Source organism: Rattus norvegicus, chromosome 4 (assembly GCF_021556685.1).
Source record: "Rattus norvegicus strain SHRSP/BbbUtx chromosome 4, alternate assembly SHRSP_T2T, whole genome shotgun sequence".
NCBI lineage: Eukaryota > Metazoa > Chordata > Mammalia > Rodentia > Muridae > Rattus > Rattus norvegicus.
In genome coordinates, this window is record NC_141537.1 from 88911826 (window position 1) to 88932496 (window position 20671).

Below are 20671 nucleotides of genomic sequence, written 5' to 3' on the forward strand. Positions count from 1 at the left end.
TATTTGGATATTAAGGTAATTTCTGCAATTTACTTCAGTTAAGAATGGGAAAGTTGAAAGTTTTGCGGGAGAGGCTCCATTAAAGCACTCTCGAAGCTTTCTTATGCTAATCTCAAACTTATCTTACTGTGAAGCTTTCTATCTTTAGTTTTCTCTGCTACAGAAAAGCAAATGAGCCCTTTGTTACCAAGCTGGGCTGGCATTCTTCAGTTATTCTCTTATAAACTGCACATTGCATCCTCCACAACATCAGTCCAGTTCTCCTTCTACACACATTTCAGGTGATCTGTTTCTATGAAAGGTTTGTCCACAGCTGAAAAGAGCTTTGTGTGAATAGGCCAGGGCAGAACAGAAGAAACCACTCTATTTCCATCCTGCATTACATAAATCTACAGGCACTCTATTCATTTTGAGGTGACCATATATGACAAACTATAGTATTAAAGTGACTTACTTGTCATGAGAAATATAGGCAAAACACTGACTTTTCTTTCAAAACGTTAAATAACTCAAAACTCTATTTAAAAATAAGCTTCCTGGTTGCTGCCGCCGCAGAGAGCTCGTAGGCAGCACCCTACGAGCAAACTTGAGCCTCGGAACCACAGGTAAGACCAACTTTTCTGCTGCAAGAGACCTGCCTGGTGAACTCGGGATCCAAAGAGGCAGAATTCCTCTAGGACCAGGCACTTCCTGTGTTTACCCGGAGTCCCACACCCGCGGATCCCGGCCTGCAGCAGCTCTCTGCTCCCAGACCCTGTGGGAGAGAGACCTCACCGCCTGGTCAGGTGGGCACTCCTGAGGCTGCAGAGCGGAAGAGACCACCAACACTGCCCACCCCTGCCCACATCCCTGGCCCAAGAGGAAACTGTATAAGGCCTCTGGGTTCCCGTGGGGGAGGGCCCAGGAGCGGCAGGACCCCTGCGCCTGAGACACTGCCGGAACCTGAAGGAAACAGACAGAATAAACAGTTCTCTGCACCCAGATCCCGTGGGAGGGAGAGCTAAACCTTCAGAGAGGCAGACACGCCTGGGAAACCAGAAGAGACTGCACTCTGCACACATTACTGATTCCAGAGGAAAACACCAAACGCCATCTGGAACCCTGGTGCACTGAAGCTCCCGGAAATGGTGGTGCAGATCTTCTTGGTTGCTACCGAGGCAGAGAGCTCGTGGGCAGCACCCCGCAAGCAAACTTGAGCCTCGGGACATGAGGAGGCAAGCTATACCCCAGAAGAAGCAAGAAACTAATCGTCTTGGCAACAAAACAAAGAGAAGAAAAGCACACAAACATAGCCTCACATCCAAATATGAATATAACAGGAAGCAATAATCACTATTCCTTAATATCTCTCAACATCAATGGCCTCAACTCCCCAGTAAAAAGACATAGATTAACAAACTGGATACGCAATGAGAACCCTGCATTCTGCTGCCTACAGGAAACACACCTCAGAGACAAAGACAGACACTACCTCAGAGTGAAAGGCTGGAAAACAACCTTCCAAGCAAATGGTTGGAAGAAGCAAGCTGGAGTAGCCATTCTAATATCAAATAAAATCAATTTTCAACTAAAATTCATCAAAAAAGATAAGGAAGGACACTTCATATTCATCAAAGGAAAAATCCACCAAGATGAACTCTCAATCCTAAATGTCTATGCCCCAAATACAAGGGCACCTACATACGTAAAAGAAACCTTACTAAAGCTCAAAACACATATTGCACCTCACAGAATAATAGTAGGAGACTTCAACACCCCACTCTCATCAATGGACAGATCATGGAAACAGAAATTAAACAGTGATGTCGACAGACTAAGAGAAGTCATGAGCCAAATGGACTTAACGGATATTTATAGAACATTCTATCCTAAAGCAAAAGGATATACCTTCTTCTCAGCTCCTCATGGTACTTTCTCCAAAATTGACCATATAATTGGTCAAAAAACGGGCCTCAACAGGTACAGAAAGATAGAAATAATCCCATGCGTGCTATCGGACCACCACGGCCTAAAACTGGTCTTCAATAACAATAAGGGAAGAATGCCCACATATACGTGGAAATTGAATAATGCTCTACTCAATGATAACCTGGTCAAGGAAGAAATAAAGAAAGAAATTAAAGACTTTTTAGAATTTAATGAAAATGAAGGTACAACATACCCAAACTTATGGGACACAATGAAAGCTGTGCTAAGAGGAAAACTCATAGCGCTGAGTGCCTGCAGAAAGAAACAGGAAAGAGCATATGTCAGCAGCTTGACAGCACACCTAAAAGCTCTAGAGCAAAAAGAAGCAAATACACCAAGGAGGAGTAGAAGGCAGGAAATAATCAAACTCAGAGCAGAAATCAACCAAGTAGAAACAAAAAGGACCATAGAAAGAATCAACAGAACCAAAAGTTGGTTCTTTGAGAAAATCAACAAGATAGATAAACCCTTAGCCAGACTAACGAGAGGACACAGAGAGTGTGTCCAAATTAACAAAATCAGAAATGAAAAGGGAGACATAACAACAGATTCAGAGGAAATTCAAAAAATCATCAGATCTTACTATAAAAGTCTATATTCAACAAAACTTGAAAATCTGGAGGAAATGGACAATTTCCTAGACAGATACCAGGTACCGAAGTTAAATCAGAAACAGATAAGCCAGTTAAACAACCCCATAACTCCTAAGGAAATAGAAGCAGTCATTAAAGGTCTCCCAACCAAAAAGAGCCCAGGTCTAGACGGGTTTAGTGCAGAATTCTATCAGACCTTCATAGAAGACCTCGTACCAATATTATCCAAACTATTCCACAAAATTGAAACAGATGGAGCACTACCGAATTCCTTCTATGAAGCCACAATTACTCTTATACCTAAACCACACAAAGACCCAACAAAGAAAGAGAACTTCAGACCAATTTCCCTTATGAATATCGACGCAAAAATACTCAATAAAATTCTGGCAAACTGAATCCAAGAGCACATCAAAACAATCATCCACCATGATCAAGTAGGCTTCATCCCAGGCATGCAGGGATGGTTTAATATACGGAAAACCATCAACGTGATCCATTATATAAACAAACTGAAAGAACAAAACCACATGATCATTTCATTAGATGCTGAGAAAGCATTTGACAAAATTCAACACCCCTTCATGATACAAGTCCTGGAAAGAATAGGAATTCAAGGCCCATATCTAAACATAGTAAAAGCCATATACAGCAAACCAGTTGCTAACATTAAACTAAATGGAGAGAAACTTGAAGCAATCCCACTAAAATCAGGGACTAGACAAGGCTGCCCACTCTCTCCCTACTTATTCAATATAGTTCTTGAAGTTCTAGCCAGAGCAATCAGACAACAAAAGGAGGTCAAGGGGATACAGATTGGAAAAGAAGAAGTCAAAATATCACTATTTGCAGATGATATGATCGTTTATTTAAGTGATCCCAATAGTTCCACCAGAGAACTACTAAAGCTGATAAACAATTTCAGCAAAGTGGCTGGGTATAAAATTAACTCAAATAAATCAGTAGCCTTCCTCTACACAAAAGAGAAACAAGCCGAGAAAGAAATTAGGGAAACGACACCCTTCATAATAGACCCAAATAATATAAAGTACCTCGGTGTGACTTTAACCAAGCAAGTAAAAGATTTGTACAATAAGAACTTCAAGACACCGAAGAAAGAAATTGAAGAAGACCTCAGAAGATGGAAAGATCTCCAATGCTCATGGATTGGCAGGATTAATATAGTAAGAATAGCCATTTTACCAAAAGCGATCTACAGATTCAATGCAATCCCCATCAAAATACCAATCCAATTCTTCAAAGAGTTAGACAGAACAATTTGCAAATTCATCTGGAATAACAAAAAACCCAGGATAGCTAAAACTATCCTCAACAATAAAAGGACTTCAGGGGGAATCACTATCCCTGAACTCAAGCAGTATTACAGAGCAATAGTGATAAAAACTGCATGGTATTGGTACAGAGACAGACAGATAGACCAATGGAACAGAATTGAAGACCCAGAAATGAACCCACACACCTATGGTCACTTGACTTTTGACAAAGGAGCCAAAACCATCAAATGGAAAAAAGATAGCATTTTCAGCAAATGGTGCTGGTTCAACTGGAGGTCAACATGTAGAAGAATGCAGATCGATCCAGGCTTATCACCCTGTACAAAGCTTAAGTCCAAGTGGATCAAGGACCTCCACATCAAACCAGACACACTCAAACTAATAGAAGAAAAACTAGGGAAGCATCTGGAACACGTGGGCACTGGAAAAAATTTCCTGAACAAAACACCAATGGCTTATGCTCTAAGATCAAGAATCCACAAATGGGATCTCATAAAACTGCAAAGCTTCTGTAAGGCAAAGGACACTGTGGTTAGGATAAAATGGCAACCAACAGATTGGGAAAAGATCTTTACCAATCCTACAACAGATAGAGGCCTTATATCCAAAATATACAAAGAACTCAAGAAGTTAGACCGCAGGGACACAAATAACCCTATTAAAAAATGGGACTCAGATCTAAACAAAGAATTCACACCTGAGGAATGCCGAATGGCTGAGAAACACCTAAAGAAATGTTCAACATCTTTAGTCATAAGGGAAATGCAAATCAAAACAACCCTGAGATTTCACCTCACACCAGTGAGAATGGCTAAGATCAAAAACTCAGGTGACAGCAGATGCTGGCAAGGATGTGGAGAAAGAGGAACACTCCTCCATTGTTGGTGGGGTTGCAGACTGACACAACCATTCTGGAAATCAGTCTGGAGGTTCCTCAGAAAATTGGACATTGAACTGCCTGAGGATCCAGCTATACCTCTCTTGGGCATATACCCAAAAGATGCCCCAACATATAAAAAAGACACGTGCTCCACTGTGTTCATCGCAGCCTTATTTATAATAGCCAGAAGGTGGAAAGAACCCAGATGCCCTTCAACAGAGGAATGGATACAGAAAATGTGGTACATCTACACAATGGAATATTACTCAGCTATCAAAAACAATGACTTTATGAAATTCGTAGGCAAATGGTTGGAACTGGAAAATATCATCCTGAGTGAGCTAACCCAATCACAGAAAGACACACATGGTATGCACTCATTGATAAGTGGCTATTAGCCCAAATGCTTGAATTACCCTAGATGCCTAGAACAAATGAAACTCAAGACGGATGATCAAAATGTGAATGCTTCACTCCTTCTTTAAAAGGGGAACAAGAATACCCTTGGCAGGGAAGAGAGAGGCAAAGATTAAAACAGACACAGAAGGAACACCTTCAGAGCCTGCCCCACATGTGGCCCATACATATACAGCCACCCAATTAGACAAGATGGATGAAGCAAAGAACTGCAGGCCGACAGGAGCTGGATGTAGATCGCTCCTGAGAGACACAGCCAGAATACAGCAAATACAGAGGCGAATGCCAGCAGCAAACCACTGAACTGAGAATAGGACCCCCGTTGAAGGAATCAGAGAAAGAACTGGAAGAGCTTGAAGGGGCTCGAGACCCCATATGTACAAAAATACCAAGCAACCAGAGCTTCCAGGGACTAAGCCACTACCTAAAGACTATACATGGACTGACCTTGGACTCTGACCTCTTAGGTAGCAATGAATATCCTAGTAAGAGCACCAGTGGAAGGGGAAGCCATGGGTCCTGCTAAGACTGAACCCCCAGTGAACTAGTCTATGGGGGGAGGGCGGCAATGGGGGGAGGGTTGGGAGGGGAACACCCATAAAAAGGGGAGGGGGGAGGGGTATGTTTGCCCGGAAACCGGGAAAGGGAATAACACTCGAAATGTATATAAGAAATACTCAAGTTAATAAAAAAAAAAAAATAAGAAAGAGATCCTTCTGGTTTCCACCTGCACCCAGAGCTGAACCTGTGCCACATCTCTCTGTACCCACATCTCGCTGAGAGAGACCTGGTCTTCCAGAACAACTGACTCACCTGAGAGCACAGGTGAGACAATAACTTCTGCTCACATTCTCAGTCCAAGAAGAACCCATTGGGATCCCTCAGGACACAAGATCTGAAGGGCAGTCTGGGACAGGATCCTTCTGGTTCCTGCCTGCACCCTGAGCTGACCCTGTGCCACAGCTCTCTGTACCTAGATACCCTTAGGAGAGAGTTGGTTTTCCAGTAGTGCTGACAAACAGGCTTACAGGAGGATAAAGCCATTGTCAGAGACAGAAAGACCAGCTAACACCAGAGATAACCACATGTCTAGAGGGAAGTACAAGAACCTAAGCAACAGAAACCAAGGCGATTTGGCATCATCAGAACCCGATTCCCCCATCACAGCAAGCCCTGGATACCCCAACACACCAGAAAAGCAAGGTTTTGATTTACAATCACAACTCATGATGGTGTTAGAGGACTTTAAGAAGAACATAAATAATGTCCTTAAAGAAACACAGGACAATACAGATAAACAAGTAGAAGCCCTTAAAGAGGAAACACAAAAATCAATCAAACAAGTAAAGGAATTGAACAAAACAATTTAGGATCTAAAATTGGAACTAGAAACAATAAAGAAAGGAGACAACTTTGGAGATAGAAAACCTAGGAAAGAGATCAGGAGTCATAGATGCAAACATTATCAACAGAATACAGGAGATAGAAGAGAGAATCTCAGGGGCAGAAGTTATCATAGAAAACATTGACACAACCATCACCGAAAATTCAAAAAGCAAAAAGCTCCTAACCCAAAACATACAGGAAATTCAGGACTCAATGAGAAGATCAAACCTAAGGATAATAGGTATAGAAGAGAATGAAGCTTTCCAACTTAAAGGGCCAGTAAATATCTTCAACAAAATTATAGAAGAAAACTTCCCTTACAGAAAGAAAGAGATGCCCATAAACATACAAGAAGCCTACAGAACTCCAAATAGATTGGACCAGAAAAGAAATTCTTCCCATCACATAATAGTCAAAACACCAAATGCACAAAACAAAGAAAGAATATTAAAAGCAGTAAGGGAAAAAGGTCAAGTAACATGTAAAGGCAGACCTATCAGAATTATAACAGACTTCTCACCAGAGACTATGAAAGCCAGAAGGTCCTGAACAGATGTCATACAGACCCTAAGAGAACACAAATTTGAGCCCAGGCTACTGTATCCAGCAAAACTCTCAATTAACATAGATGGAGAAAACAAGATATTCCATGACAAAGCCAAATTTACAGGATATCTGTCTACAAATCCAGCCTAGAAAGGATAATAGATGGAAAACTCCAACTCAAGAGAGAAACTATACCCTAGACAAAGCAAAACAGAAGTTATGAACCAAATGGACTTAACAGATATCTGTAGAATATTTCATCCTAAAACAAAAGAAGATACCTTCTTCTTAGTACCTCATGGTACCTTCTCCAGACTTAACTATATAATCGGTCACAAAACAGGACTCAGCACACATGGTATGCACTCACTGATAACTGGATATTAGCCCCAAAGCTCAGATTACCCAAGATAAAATCCATATACCACATGTAGCTCAAGAAGAAGGATGTCCAAAGTGTGGATGCTTCAGTCCTTCTTAGAAGGGGGAACAAAAATATTCACAGGAGGAAATACCAAGACAAAATTTGGAGCAGAGGCTGAAGGAGAGGCCATCCAGAGACTGCCCCACCTGGGAATCCATCCCGTATAAAGCCACCAAAGCCAGACAATATTGCTAATGCCAAGAAGTGCATGCTAACAGGAGCTGTGTCCTGAGAGCCTCTGCCAGAGCATGACAAAAACAGAGGCGGATGCTTGTGGAAGAGTTAGAGAAAGGATTGAAGGGGCTTGCAACCCCATCAAGAACCACAATACCAACCAACCAGAGCTCCTGGGGACTAAACCACCATCCAAAGAGTACACATGGACAGACCCATTGCTCCAGCTGCATATGCAGCAGAGGATGACCTTGTTGGGTATCAATGGGAGGAGAAGCTCTTGGTCCTGCCAAGGCTGGATGTCCCAGTTTAGGAAATGTCAGGGCGGGGAAGCAGGAAGGGGTGAGCGGGTGGAGTAACACCTTTATAGAAGCAGAGGAAGGGGGAATTTATGGACAGGAAACTGGGAAAGGGGATAACCTTTGAAATGTAAATTAAAAATTCAATAAAAATAAAAAAGCAGTTTGGCAAAAATTAAAATTCTTCAAAGTTCAACACTTCTTGAAATTGAACTTTGTGCTCAAACTTGCATTCTACTTATCAACTATATCATTTTAAATCTATTAATCATGTAAAAGTGTGAGGTAGGCTTCTCATCACTCAGAGTGAGGCACAGGACTCCTTCCTGTTAGTAATAAAAACCCAATGGGCCTCCAGCTGTGTGTGCTTGCCTGATTGATTTGATATGGTTTGTACTCTTCCAGAAAAAATGTTTTCCTTGCTCAAGTACTTTGAATTGTGCGATCATTTTCTTGAGACCATTTCTTGCACATTGGTGCCCTACACTGAGCTATCGCTCTATGACCAGGGGCCTTCAAGACTGATTTTTATTGTGAGCCCACTCCCCTGTCAAAGCAAACCTGGATATGAAGACACTTTTCTGCTTTGAAACTAACAGAAACCCAAAAATGAAGAGTAAACTGGCTCCATGAGACAAAGACTCAATGCAAGTCCCAGCAGAGACTGGGTAAGGCTGCAGATATGTGAGGGTCAGAACGTTGTATTAAGGAGTATGACTCAGTGATTCGAGGGTGTTACTAAGGCATTAGTCGGAGAGTCTGAGTTTATTCCAAAAATGGGAAATCAAAAAAAGAAAAAGAAATAAAAGTAAGTGTGTGTGTGTGTGTGTGTGTGTGTGTGTGTGTGCTGGAAAGATGGGAAAAACTCCAGAGAGAATAGGAAAAAGGAAAAATGGGAATTCTCCTTCTGACAGTCTTTCAATAGTCTGTTAGGTGACTGTCTGACTGTCGAGGTTATGGGCAGACAGCTTCTAAATGAAGGAAAGCAAAAATATAAATAAATAAATACACAAATACATAAATACATAAATAAATACATAAATAAATAAATAAGGGCTGGAGAGATGGCTTAGTGGTTAAGAGCACTGGCTGCTCTTCCAGAGGTCCTGAGTTCAATTTCCAGCAACCCTTGGTGGCTCACAACAATCTGTAATAGGATCTGATGCCCTCTTTTCGTGTGTCTGAAGACAGCTACTTATATACGTAAAATAAATAAATAAGTCTTAAAAAAATAAATAAATGTATGTTAAAAAATTGAAGCATTAGTGTTGCTTTGGTAGTTGGGACATCCCTGACGATGCATTACATTTGCATTTAGTGAGGCAATGAGTATGCACTCCAAAGTGAAGGGGGTGTGGACTTCCAATCCATGGTTCTCATCTTTTGGGAAGAATTTGGGTGGAGAGAAAACAATAAAGCAGAATGCAGGACATCTCTACATGAAACCTAATGGGTCTTATCTGGAGCATACATTCTCACAGTATGAGGTGGTTTGCCCTACTGACCCAACAATAAATAAGACAGGACTGTGATGCTTTCTGAGGGTTTTCGTGTTAGGAAAGATAGGAATGGAAGATGATGCTTCTTGTTTGACTAATAAGAAAACAAAGGATCTGATTCTAATAAAATATACCCCACCTCACGCTCACCCAATACATCTCTGGGCCACATGCTCTGGTATTGATCAGATAATCCCAGAACAGAGCAGGGGAAAATCTGTAAACGTAGGGAGAAGAGCATTTCAAGGATGGCCCAGCTTACAAAGAGTACAAGAAGTGATCTCCTTTAATCACGTTTGTTCATGATGAGAATTAAGGGATTCCCCCCAACTAAGTAGAGCCCATCAGGAGCTTTCAGTAGATATGAAGTGGAAACAGATGGAAGGAAGCAGACCGGGACAATAACTACCCTACCTAACTTTGAAACTGCATACTCCTTCTTTCTTGACGAGAACAAGAGCAATACATATTTCTGTCATCTAAAGCTACAATTACATGGGCTGGAGAGATGGCTCCATAGTTGAGAAGACTGGCTGCTCATCCAGAGAACTAAGGTTCGCTCCCCAGCACCTACAGAGAGGTTCAACAGCTGTCTGTAGCTCCAGTTCTAGGGGATCCAACACACTCTAAGCATACATGTACATAAAACACCCATATACATAAAATATAAATTTTAGAGAAAAACAAAAAATCTTATAGGGTTGATATGTAAAGATTTTTTAGGCTCTTTGTGCTTTTCTTTATTTGTTGAGTTTTGTTTACAAAGAGGATCTCACTTCAAGATCATTTTGATAATGTGCCAAGGCTCTTGCTAAAATGTAAAGTTTGTTTTCCCTCACTCTCAGATTCTCAGATTCTGTGACAACACACACACACACACACACACACACACACAGTGTAAATCCAAGAAAAACAATTTTTTTTGAGATTTACAACAAAAGCTTGATAGTTCAAAGTACATGGACAGGTAACCATAATGTGTTGTATATGGTTTTTTGGATTCAACTCTTGATTGGGAAAATAAAATAGGAGAGAAAGAGTAAGTAGGACTGAAATTTTTTAGGTATATAAATATGAAATTATATTTCTGGTATGAATAGTTTAAAAAAGAAAAAAGTTCAGATGAGGATGGATTTTTATATGATAAAATTAGACTTTTGCCTGAAAAATAAAAAATGGCAAAATTATCAATGCTTAAAGTCAATTTCTAAAGTTAATTAAGCAATTAAGATAATTACTTGTGGTTTTGTTTACTTTGTTGTGCTTTAATTATTTTGGGAAACAGTCATAACAAACCAAGATTTACTCAAAACTGTTTGGGTTGTTTTCTCTAATTATTATCTAATTGTGTATTCTAAATATTATACAAAAATTAAACTTGCAGGGCTGGTGAAGTATTTGGGTGTTCAACAAGTTCTAGAGACTACACCAGTGGGGATAGGATGTTCAAAAAACACAGCCAAATTTTTGATCCTTGTCCTCCAAGGCCAGTCAAGGCCCAGGGGATGACAAACCTCTGATAAGTCCCCTGTTCTCTTGATCAGAGACATTAGAGACACCAGAGACTTGACAAGTGCACATATAAGAAGAGGGAGTCAGGGGGGCTTGGGGCTTTGTGCAAAGAAATTTAAAATTTAGGATTGTATGGGGGTCCATACAATCACTAAAAAGTTTTAAGAAATACATGATAAACAAAAGATAAACAACGGGGTAATATCAAAAATGAACCTCATCTGAGAGATCTCTTATACTAAATCTTTCAAAGTTTTAGGTGGATATCAAAAATGTTTCAGGTAAAAGCAAACAAACAAAAAGCAAACAAACAAAAACTGGTGATAGTGGACCACCTCTCCAGGTAGGCAGAAGCCACTGTCATCATAGCTATTTCTGCTGATAATGTGAATAAGTGTACCATGATTTGTGGGACACACACACACACACACACACACACACACACACACACACACACACTATACTTCTGCTATCCTAAAGCTCTCACAAAGACATTAGACACTAACAGAAGCTATCATACTCTTCTCACTACTCCCTAGTCTTGAAAAATAAGATGAGTGAATCAACTTTTAAGAAATATAGAATTAATTCATACATCAAACATTAACCCAGACTAAATGTTTCCTTATAGCTTTGCTTAGGATTAAGATAGTTCTAAGAAGGGATGTGGACCACAAAAGTAATGTGTGGCTTCCTGCATTTCAATGGGCTCACAGACTTTTGCCATCATGGAAACTAAAGATCAATTTCTCAGAAATTATGGGTCTTCCCCCCACTTTGCTTTCTCTCATGTTACCAGACCTTCTCACAGATTGCTCTGCACAAATGTCCAATCCATCCTTCGCAGTCTGGGGACCAAATGCTAGTAAAAATCTGGAAAAAGACCAATAAAACTTGAAGGGGGCCTTTTAAATGCCATTAACTACTCAAATCATGATTTTGCACCCTTTATCCCCAAAGCTGTTGATAACAGGGTCCAAGGAAAATGGATAATGGATCCTTTAAAATTAAGATTAAAAAACCCATAGTTTTAGTCTGTTTATTGTAGAAAAAATAATGAAAAACTTTGTGATTAATGTAGTGAAAACAATCACTTCACTCACTAGTCAGCTTGGTGGTATCTAGTTTTAGTCTGAGGAAGCTTACAAACCAGAGAGAAGTTTCTTAAATGTACAAATATATGTGTCTCAGCTTTTTCTATGGGTCATCTAGGGAGCATTTAAAATTAATAATTAGATTCCCTGAGACCCGACCTATAATCTACCTCACATAGATCCCTTCTGAACCTCATCCAAGCCAGAAATTCCTTATCTTTCTCCAGGGCCTAGCCCGGCTCCTTCTGTGTCACAGCCTACCTTTTCACCAGCTATATCTTCAACATTCTTTGAGATCTACGCCTGTTAGTCTCGTATACCCTCACTATTATCACCTTCTTAAAGTGTCAGATCTACATCCAGTGCCCTGGGCTCGTGTCCCTTGCCTACACCACAATCTCTTCTTCCATGACCCTTTCTCCCCATCCCCTAAACCACAGACACCTCTCACAACACCCACACTACAAGTGTGAATCAGGAGGCACATCCTATACGCAAATACAGTCCCCTCTGTCTGTCTGACTTCATTCCATTTAAGCCATTTCCAACCTCTAGGCTTAATCTGACCACATAGCCTCTCTTCTGACCCAAAATGTTCCAGCCATACCAGAATTAGAACTAACAAAAGAGGTCTGAAGGCTCAGATTTCATGTCAAAAATATAAACAATATGAAACATAAAGAGAATATCTTCTTTCCAAAGTAATGTTTGCAAATGAGAATTGCCTAGATGAAACGCTAGAACATAATATTTAAAAGAACAAGTATAAACATTATCGAAGAATTTAAGGAGTTTAAAAAATCTCAATGAAATCAAGAGGAAAGAAGATAAGGATTCTAACTACCTGAGAGATGTCTAAGTAAACACAACATGAGGCTGATGGGAAGGTTGAAAACAACTCAGGCCTTGAGAATAGAATCAGTAAGGAAGTGGAAACACTGACAAGAACTCAAGCTGGAAGGAAGGTGGAATTTAAAAACCTAAAAATCTCAACTAGAAAACTCAAAGGATAGTATTACAAGTAGAATGAATCAAGCAGAAGATAAAATTTCAGGACTCAATTTTAAAGTGGAGGATCTGGGCCAGATATACAAGGAATATAACAAAATTAAGCAAAACAAAACAAAAGAACATACAGGAGATGTGAGACACTATGATAAAACCAAATCCTCAAATTATAGTTATAGTTGAATCCCAAGCCAATGGCATAGACCAGATCTTCAACAAGATCCTAAATGAATTCTTCTAGAAACAAAAGAAAGACACATAGACAAAGGAAGCACACAGAACATAAAACAGACAAGACCAGTAAGGGAAATTTCCATTGCATATCAGAGTTAAAACACGAAGTATACAGAACACAGAAAGTGTATTGAAAAACTAAAACACATCGTATATAAATGAAAAACCCTGGAGAATAATAGCTGCTTTCTCAATAGACATTTGAAAATCAAAAGAGCCTGGAGCAATGCATTCTAACTCTACCATGGCCAAACTCCTCTAATGTATCTGCAAAACTATGTACCATAAATGAGGGAGACACCTAAACCAGAGCTCTTAGAGGAAGAGAAAAATAATGGCCAAAAAATATCTCAAAAAATGTTCATCATTCCCAGCAATCAGGGAAACACAAATCAAAACAACACAGGTTTTATTCAATCCCTATGAAAATGACAAAGATTAACAAAAACAACTGAAAACAAATGATGGACGGGATGAAGGGGAACAGGAACCCTTACTCACTGTTGGTGAGATTGCAAACTGGTGCAGCCAGTATGGAAATTAGTGTGGGGAAATCTTAAAAGGCTATTAACAGATCAACCATATGATCTAGCTATACCACTGTTTGGCTTAAGACCAAAGGGCTCAACATTCTACTCCGTAGATACTTAGTTAGCCATGTTCACTGTTGCTCTAGGAAATGGAAACAACCTAATGTCATTTAACTGAAGAATGAATAATGGAAATGTGGTCTATTTACTATAGTATACAATTCAGCTGTAAAGAAAAATAAAATCATGTATTTTGTAGGTAAACGGGTGGAACAAGAAAAGATAAGATTAAGTGCGATACCACTGCCCCCCCCATTAAATGTTGCAAGCTCTCTCTTATTAGAAACTCCTAGCTCCATTTCATCAAATGTGAATACATATCACAATAGAACTACAGAAACCAGGAAAGTAAAAAGGGACCGTTGCCAAGGCAGGGGTTTAGAGAGTGACAGAGAGGGAAACAGAAGTGAGGAGGAGGAGGGTAAAATAGTAGTAATATATCTGGAATCATACTACTGATTATTTACCTAAAAAATAAATTATACAAATTCTCTCACAACTGTGTAGAAGATGGAGCAGCCACCAGCACTCAGGAGAGCCACAGAGAGGCTTCACAGGGACCTTGGGTGACAGAAGATGAGCCTGCTGAGCACACAATATCCATGGACCAACTAAGAAAAGGCAGGTTTTGTGGGGAGATGCCTTTATAAAATGGAATTGGAGCATGGTAGAGAGAAGTGGATCTGATGACATGGCAGGGCTGCAGTAGACAAAGGACCATGTCCTTGGGTTGCTATCTGGCCTCCTCACTCCATTGCTGCCTGCTTGGCCAGTGCTACCACTCAACCACAATGATCAACATGGCGTGATAATCCTAGGAGTAGTGGTGGAAGACATTCCTTGGCAGTACTCAACAGCTCTCTAGTTGGATTTAAGACCTTCTCAACAAGAAAACAATCATTCCTGGTACTGGAAACTTAGCCAACTAGACGGATAGTAAATCATGGATCTTGGAGGAGAGCCTAAAACCACCACGTTAATAAACCCAAACTATCTCTAATGACTCTCTAAATATTTGTTCTTATATCCACAGATACGTTTAGTCTTCGTCCCTTGTCAAATACATTTCTCTTTGTAACAGACAGAGACCATTACAGATTTATAGGTTGATGCAGGCGAGGGCTGGTCCAAGTTAGGTCAAGGCCCATGATTGGACAGTAAAAAGTAAAGTGGGGACAAAGTTTTTGTAAGGCAAGAAAGAAGAGGAAAGAAAAAGAAGAACCAAGATGGAGGCAGAAAAGGACGACCCGGATCTATGTGGTGTTAAATGGCCATAGGTAGTTATGAATATTGCTTAAGAGATGGATTTCTATAGATCAATTTGTCTTATCTAGGTGGGTGGCTTATATATTTATCAATTGGTTGTGAGTTTACTTCGTGGACATATTGTAGACAGAATTTAACACATAAATCTGATTGCTAAATTACAGCTTATTGAATCTTGATTTTAACAGATTGTTGGGAGTTTATACAATAACTATCAGGGGGGAGTTGCTGGGAGTGTGGGCAGAGTCCTCAATAGGTATCTGTGATAGGCCAGCGCTGCTGGACTTCTAGTGTCCTGATTTAACCAGGTAGCTGGGACCAGAGAGTTCCCGACTGGCAGGGACAGCCAAGAAAATGTGGCTAGCAATGGGGACTGAGAGAAATGCTGGGGCTAGAGGACTGCAAGAGGTAACATGGCATGGTGCCACACTGGAACTGGCAGCTACTGAGATGAAGGTACCCCACAGATGCCATGTGGCCCTATGATACTGGCACTAGCAGGGGATAAAAAGTTCCATTTTAAAATAATTACCACAACACAGATAAACCACAACCAATCAGATTGTAGAGTTGTGCAGCCTACTTCCAATAGATACATCTATGAAACAACTACTGTGTTTAAGTCTTAGGGGGACACTGAGGAAAAGGGGGCAGAAATAGTCTAAGAGCTGTGGGGTTAGGGAGTTTGCTGGGGGATTGTCCCCTAGTAATGTCAAGAAGAATATCTATAAAGGCTCATGGACATGGCTGCCTAAGCATGAGCTGAACAAGGACTACAATAAACATGACAAAGTGGATGGGGGAGGGGTGGGGAATCTTGATACCTGAACCATGAACAATGAACTACAAGCAACTGAGAAACGCTGAGAGTGGGAGAAATAGTGTTCTCAAGGGAAGAGCACAGCTATTGGTTATCCAGTACCAAACGGGAGTCCTGAAAATTTATACACAAGTCACAAGATATAGATACAGATACACATACATATCTGCATGCAATTAAAGAAAAAAGAGGCCATGAACTTGAATTGAAAAAGAGCAAGGAGAAGTATATGGGAGGATTTGAAGGGAGAAAAAATGTAATTGTATAATAATCTCGAAAATAAAATTAAAAAAGCAGTATGCTGTAGAAACATTTTTTTAAAATAAAATTTTATATGTCAAAATTTCCTTTTATGGAAGTAATGGGTGATGTCTATCCTTGAGGAGTTTAATATGTATCTGATTTAGTCACCTGTCTAGGTTTAATCCACAATCATGAACTTTTGCTACAATGTTCAGTCTGGCTTTACAGAGAAAACTCTATTTCTGTAAGAAAAGTAAAATGTGGGCTGGAGAGATAGCTCAGTGATTAGGAGCAATGACTGCTCTTCCAGAGGTCCTGAGTTCAAATCCCAGTAACCACAGGGTGGCTTATAATCATCTGTAATGAGATCCGATGCCCTCTTCTGGTGTGTCTGAAGACAGCTACAGTGTACTTATATGTAATAAATAAATAAATACATACATAAATACATAAATAAATAAATCTTTTTTAAAAATGATGAACAGTTTAAGTACTATAGAAGTTTGAGCCAAATAAATCTTTTTCAAAAAAAGAAAAAAGAAAAGTAAAATGGCTAAATATTTGTGTGTTTCCTTAGGAAAGGGTATGTCCTCTGCTGTATGTAATGTGTTGTCTTTTACAGTACTAGAGTTTCATTAAGGTTAAAAATGCATAAAAATCAAATCTTCCAAATCTCTTTGGATGAAACTGACAAGGGATGTATTTGGAAGCTTTAATAGTCTACTGGGAAATTGTAATATATAACAGGTTTGCTTCTGCGCTTGCTCGAAATGATGTAAATACACCGTTCAAGCTGTAGTCAAGGACTATAGCCCCTTGAATGCCATGGGTAGGAATTCTTTTTGTTGAGTTGACACTTTGAGGAGATCTCACATGAAGTCTTCAGAGAAAGAATCCAGCTGGTTGTTGAAGAGAGGCAGGTAAGAATAGGAAATACTTTAGCAACTCAGGACTCAACCTGGCTTGGCCTATAGCCACAACTTCCTTCTATCAATGGCAACCTTGGACCCTTATCTGTACCCATGATAACAAAACTCTCCTGAGACAATGAGCCTAGCAGCATGTAAGTAACCTAGGACTTGCATCTACAAATAAATTCCTTCAGCCCTTAATGATAGGTTAACTGACAGTTTATATTCAAACGCATTTCTATACATCAAGGTTTGAAGTAGAGATGATCAGGTTTGATCTGGTTTTGGAGGCTCACGTACTAAGACAAATTGTGACTTCAAAGGGAAATCTTATGGAGATTCCCCTGTTTACCATGCATAATTGGACAGGTACTTATGTATAATTGGACACATATAATTAAAATTAGATGCATTATGAGAAGGTGAATGCAAAGTGAGAAAATGGCTACATAACTCGAAAAAGAAAACCACCCACACTGCACCCATAGTAACCAAACTGTTCTATTCCCCAAACATCATAAAAGGAAGACAGAAATAATTACTGAGGCCCTTTTCATTCACGTGGCTTACTGTTAATATCGACAGTGTGTTCCTCCCTAATCTGTGTCATCACTTTGTTTGGAATTAAATTTCCCTGATCCCTTTGCAATTTGGGTGAACCATGTCTTTCCTTCTTGAATACGAGGCCATGGTCCTGAAAACACTCAGCCAAACTGCAACTTCTTGGTCATAGTCAGAGAGGTATAAATGTTCATCTGGCAAGAGCCATACCACATTAAAAGATGTTATAGATTTTTATAATGTCATCTATATTATTTATACTAGTTTTCTAGATCCATCAAAGTATTACAAATAGATGTTTGAAACAACTAAAATTTAGTATCTCATAACGCTGAAATCTAGGAATCTTTCATTGAGGCAATAGTAGTGTTGGTCTCTTTATAGGCTCTAAGAAAACGTATTCCCTGACTTTCCCTTAGCTTCTGATGGCAGCTTTTTGTCACTTAGTTTGTAAATGCTCTATGCACCTACTAATGGCATCTTTGAACATTCTATTTTCAAATAAATTTACATTCTAGGATTCTAGACAGGCATGAAATTGAGGAGGAACATACTTAGCTCACCATCATTTCCAAGTTATCTAGCCCCTTCCAGCCAGTCCTTCTGTAGAACTAGAGTTTCATAAAGGTTGCTCATTGTCAGAGTCCGGATGTGCAGGGCCGGACGTGCCTGAGGGAGAGCCAGAGATAGGACTTGCCAAACCAGCTATCAGCCCCAAGGACACTGACCATCCATAGCCACCCCCTCCCCTTCCTTCACCCCCCTGAGTGAGATGAGCCACCCTACCTGCCTGCCGAGCTGCTAGATAACACATACTCCTTGCTGATGTCATTTCGTGCCGAAAGTAACCGTGCACCTTTTGAATTGACCAATCATGTGTAACCGCGTGAATGCCCCTTACCTCCCCTATAAAAACCCCCGAGTTTGGAAGCTCGGGGTCGATTCCTCTGTCTCCTGTGTGAGATATGTGTCGACCCGGGATCTCGCTAAGACCTGGGATCTCGTTAATAAAGCTACCTCTTGCTTTTACATCAAGAATGGCGACTCGTGATTCCTGGGGGCACCCCACCCCGCGATCAGAGCGAGAGACGCAGTTCCCCATTTTGGGGTACGCTCTTTCATTTGGGGGCTCGTCCGGGATCGGAGCGTGACCCCCGGAACCCCGAATGCCACTTGGAGGTACGTTAGTGTGAGTGCTGGAAAGCGGCCGCTGTGTGTGAGTGTGTGTGAATTAAGTCCTGTAGTCTGTGTTTTTCGGTACCGGTTTAAGGTCTTAGTGCACTGTCTGGGCAGATGAAGGATTCCTGCCCTGTGCACGAGAGTCTTAGCGCACTGTCTGGGCAGAAGAAGGTTTCCTGCCCTGTGCACGGGTGGAAGAAGGATTCCCGCCCTGTAGAAAGCTAGCTTGAGAGTGCACTGTCTGGGCAGAAGAAGGATTCCTGCCCTGTGCATGGGTGGAAGAAGGTTCCCCACCCCGAATAGGCGCCTGTGAGTAGATGAAGGATTCCTACTCCGAATAGTCTTTCTTTCTTTCTTTTTTTTTTTTTTTCCTTTTTAGAAAGCGCACCGGGGGACGCCCCAATCGCGCAGGCTCTGGGACGCGTGAGAGACGTTCCGCGAGACAGCCTTTGTCGGGAGCACCCGGCAACTAGCAGTCAAAAAGATCTGACTTGACTTTGGAGGTCGCGTTCGGCTGCCTATTTAAGTATAGGCACGGACAAGTGTGCTTAGATGTGTTAGTGTCTGTTGTCTGTATTCTGTTTCTGTGTTTGGTATCCCGGAAGCACCTAAGGTTAAGCTGAAGTTTGGGCCAGGTACTGAAGGTACCAGGCATCTGTGGAAATTGGTTATAGGATGCTTTGTTTTAGTCTTGCTTGTCTGGTTTGTTTTCTGTGGTATTGTCTAGTGTCTTTTTTGGCTTTTGTTTCGTGTTTGACTTTGGACTGACGACTGTGTTTGAAATCATGTTATGCTTTGTTCGTCGAAGAGTTTTACTTGGTCCCCTTAATGCTTAGTGAGTAAGAAACTTAATCTTATGGACCCCGCTCTAGTGGCAGTGTGTTGGTTGATAGCCAAAGTTAATTTTTAAAATAGTGTTTTATCTGTGCTTGTGCTCGCAGCACACAGTAGAGGGGAGCGAAATTAGCTGCGGAGCTGCTGCAGCGAGCATGGGGACTTCTCAAGTCTCACCCAATTTTTCTGGCTCTTCAGGAGCTGTTTAAAAGGAAAAGGCTTAAGGTAAAAAGAAACACTATAGAGAGATTTCTTAGTGAATTACTACACCTTGGTTCGCGATCTCTGGGAATCTCACGGTGGACAGCTGAGATAAGCTGGAAAAGGATTTAAATTTTGCTTGGGAGCAAAGAATCTTAAAGGTGGAGTTTCAGCCGGTATGACACTTAGTGCGTAGCTGCCTAAAAGATCAGAAATGCTGTCAACAGGCTATTAAAAAAAAGGGGGGGGGACAGGCTGTGTTAGAAATGCTACAGGAAGAATAATCTAAAAAGGCTGAGAGCTAGGTGGGGCTATAAGGAAAACAAGAACAGTAAAGGAATTTCTGACATTTGCTCCCAGTAGGAGAGCACTCATTTAGAGAAGTTCTTTAAGGAAGCCTGCCTTATCTGCTGTCTTTATTCCAAGGGAGGAGTCAGTCTCCAGCACTATTAATGTTTTCTTTTCCTTGGGCCCTTTAAACCCAGTGAGACAGTTTGGTAAAGGGCTGCTACTGAGGTCCTGATAGCCCCAGGTGAACTGGTTACGATTCTTTTGTCAGCCACCTGGCATCTAGCACCCGGGTTCTAACCATCTCTCCATCATTGTGTTATTAGTTGTTACTAGAAGTCTAGTGTCATTTGGAGGCTGGTTCTCTTGAGAGGCAAAGCCACCAAGCTGACACTGAAGGAAGGTACTCCTTAAGGGAAAGTCTAAGTCCAGAGAGACAGCCGGTAACA

General features: G+C 40.8%; 1 protein-coding gene across 1 annotated transcript in view; it reads right to left on the minus strand.

Annotated features, from left to right (window-relative positions):
* The window catches only part of LOC147994878 (uncharacterized), a 60062-nt gene extending 41240 nt beyond the window's left edge, over nucleotides 1-18822 (minus strand). The window contains exon 1 of the mRNA XM_087659543.1: nucleotides 18622-18822. Coding sequence (XP_087515669.1) covers nucleotides 18622-18822 — 201 coding nt within the window. The remainder of the gene's footprint in view (nucleotides 1-18621) is intronic.
* Nucleotides 18823-20671: the final 1849 nt, after the last annotated feature.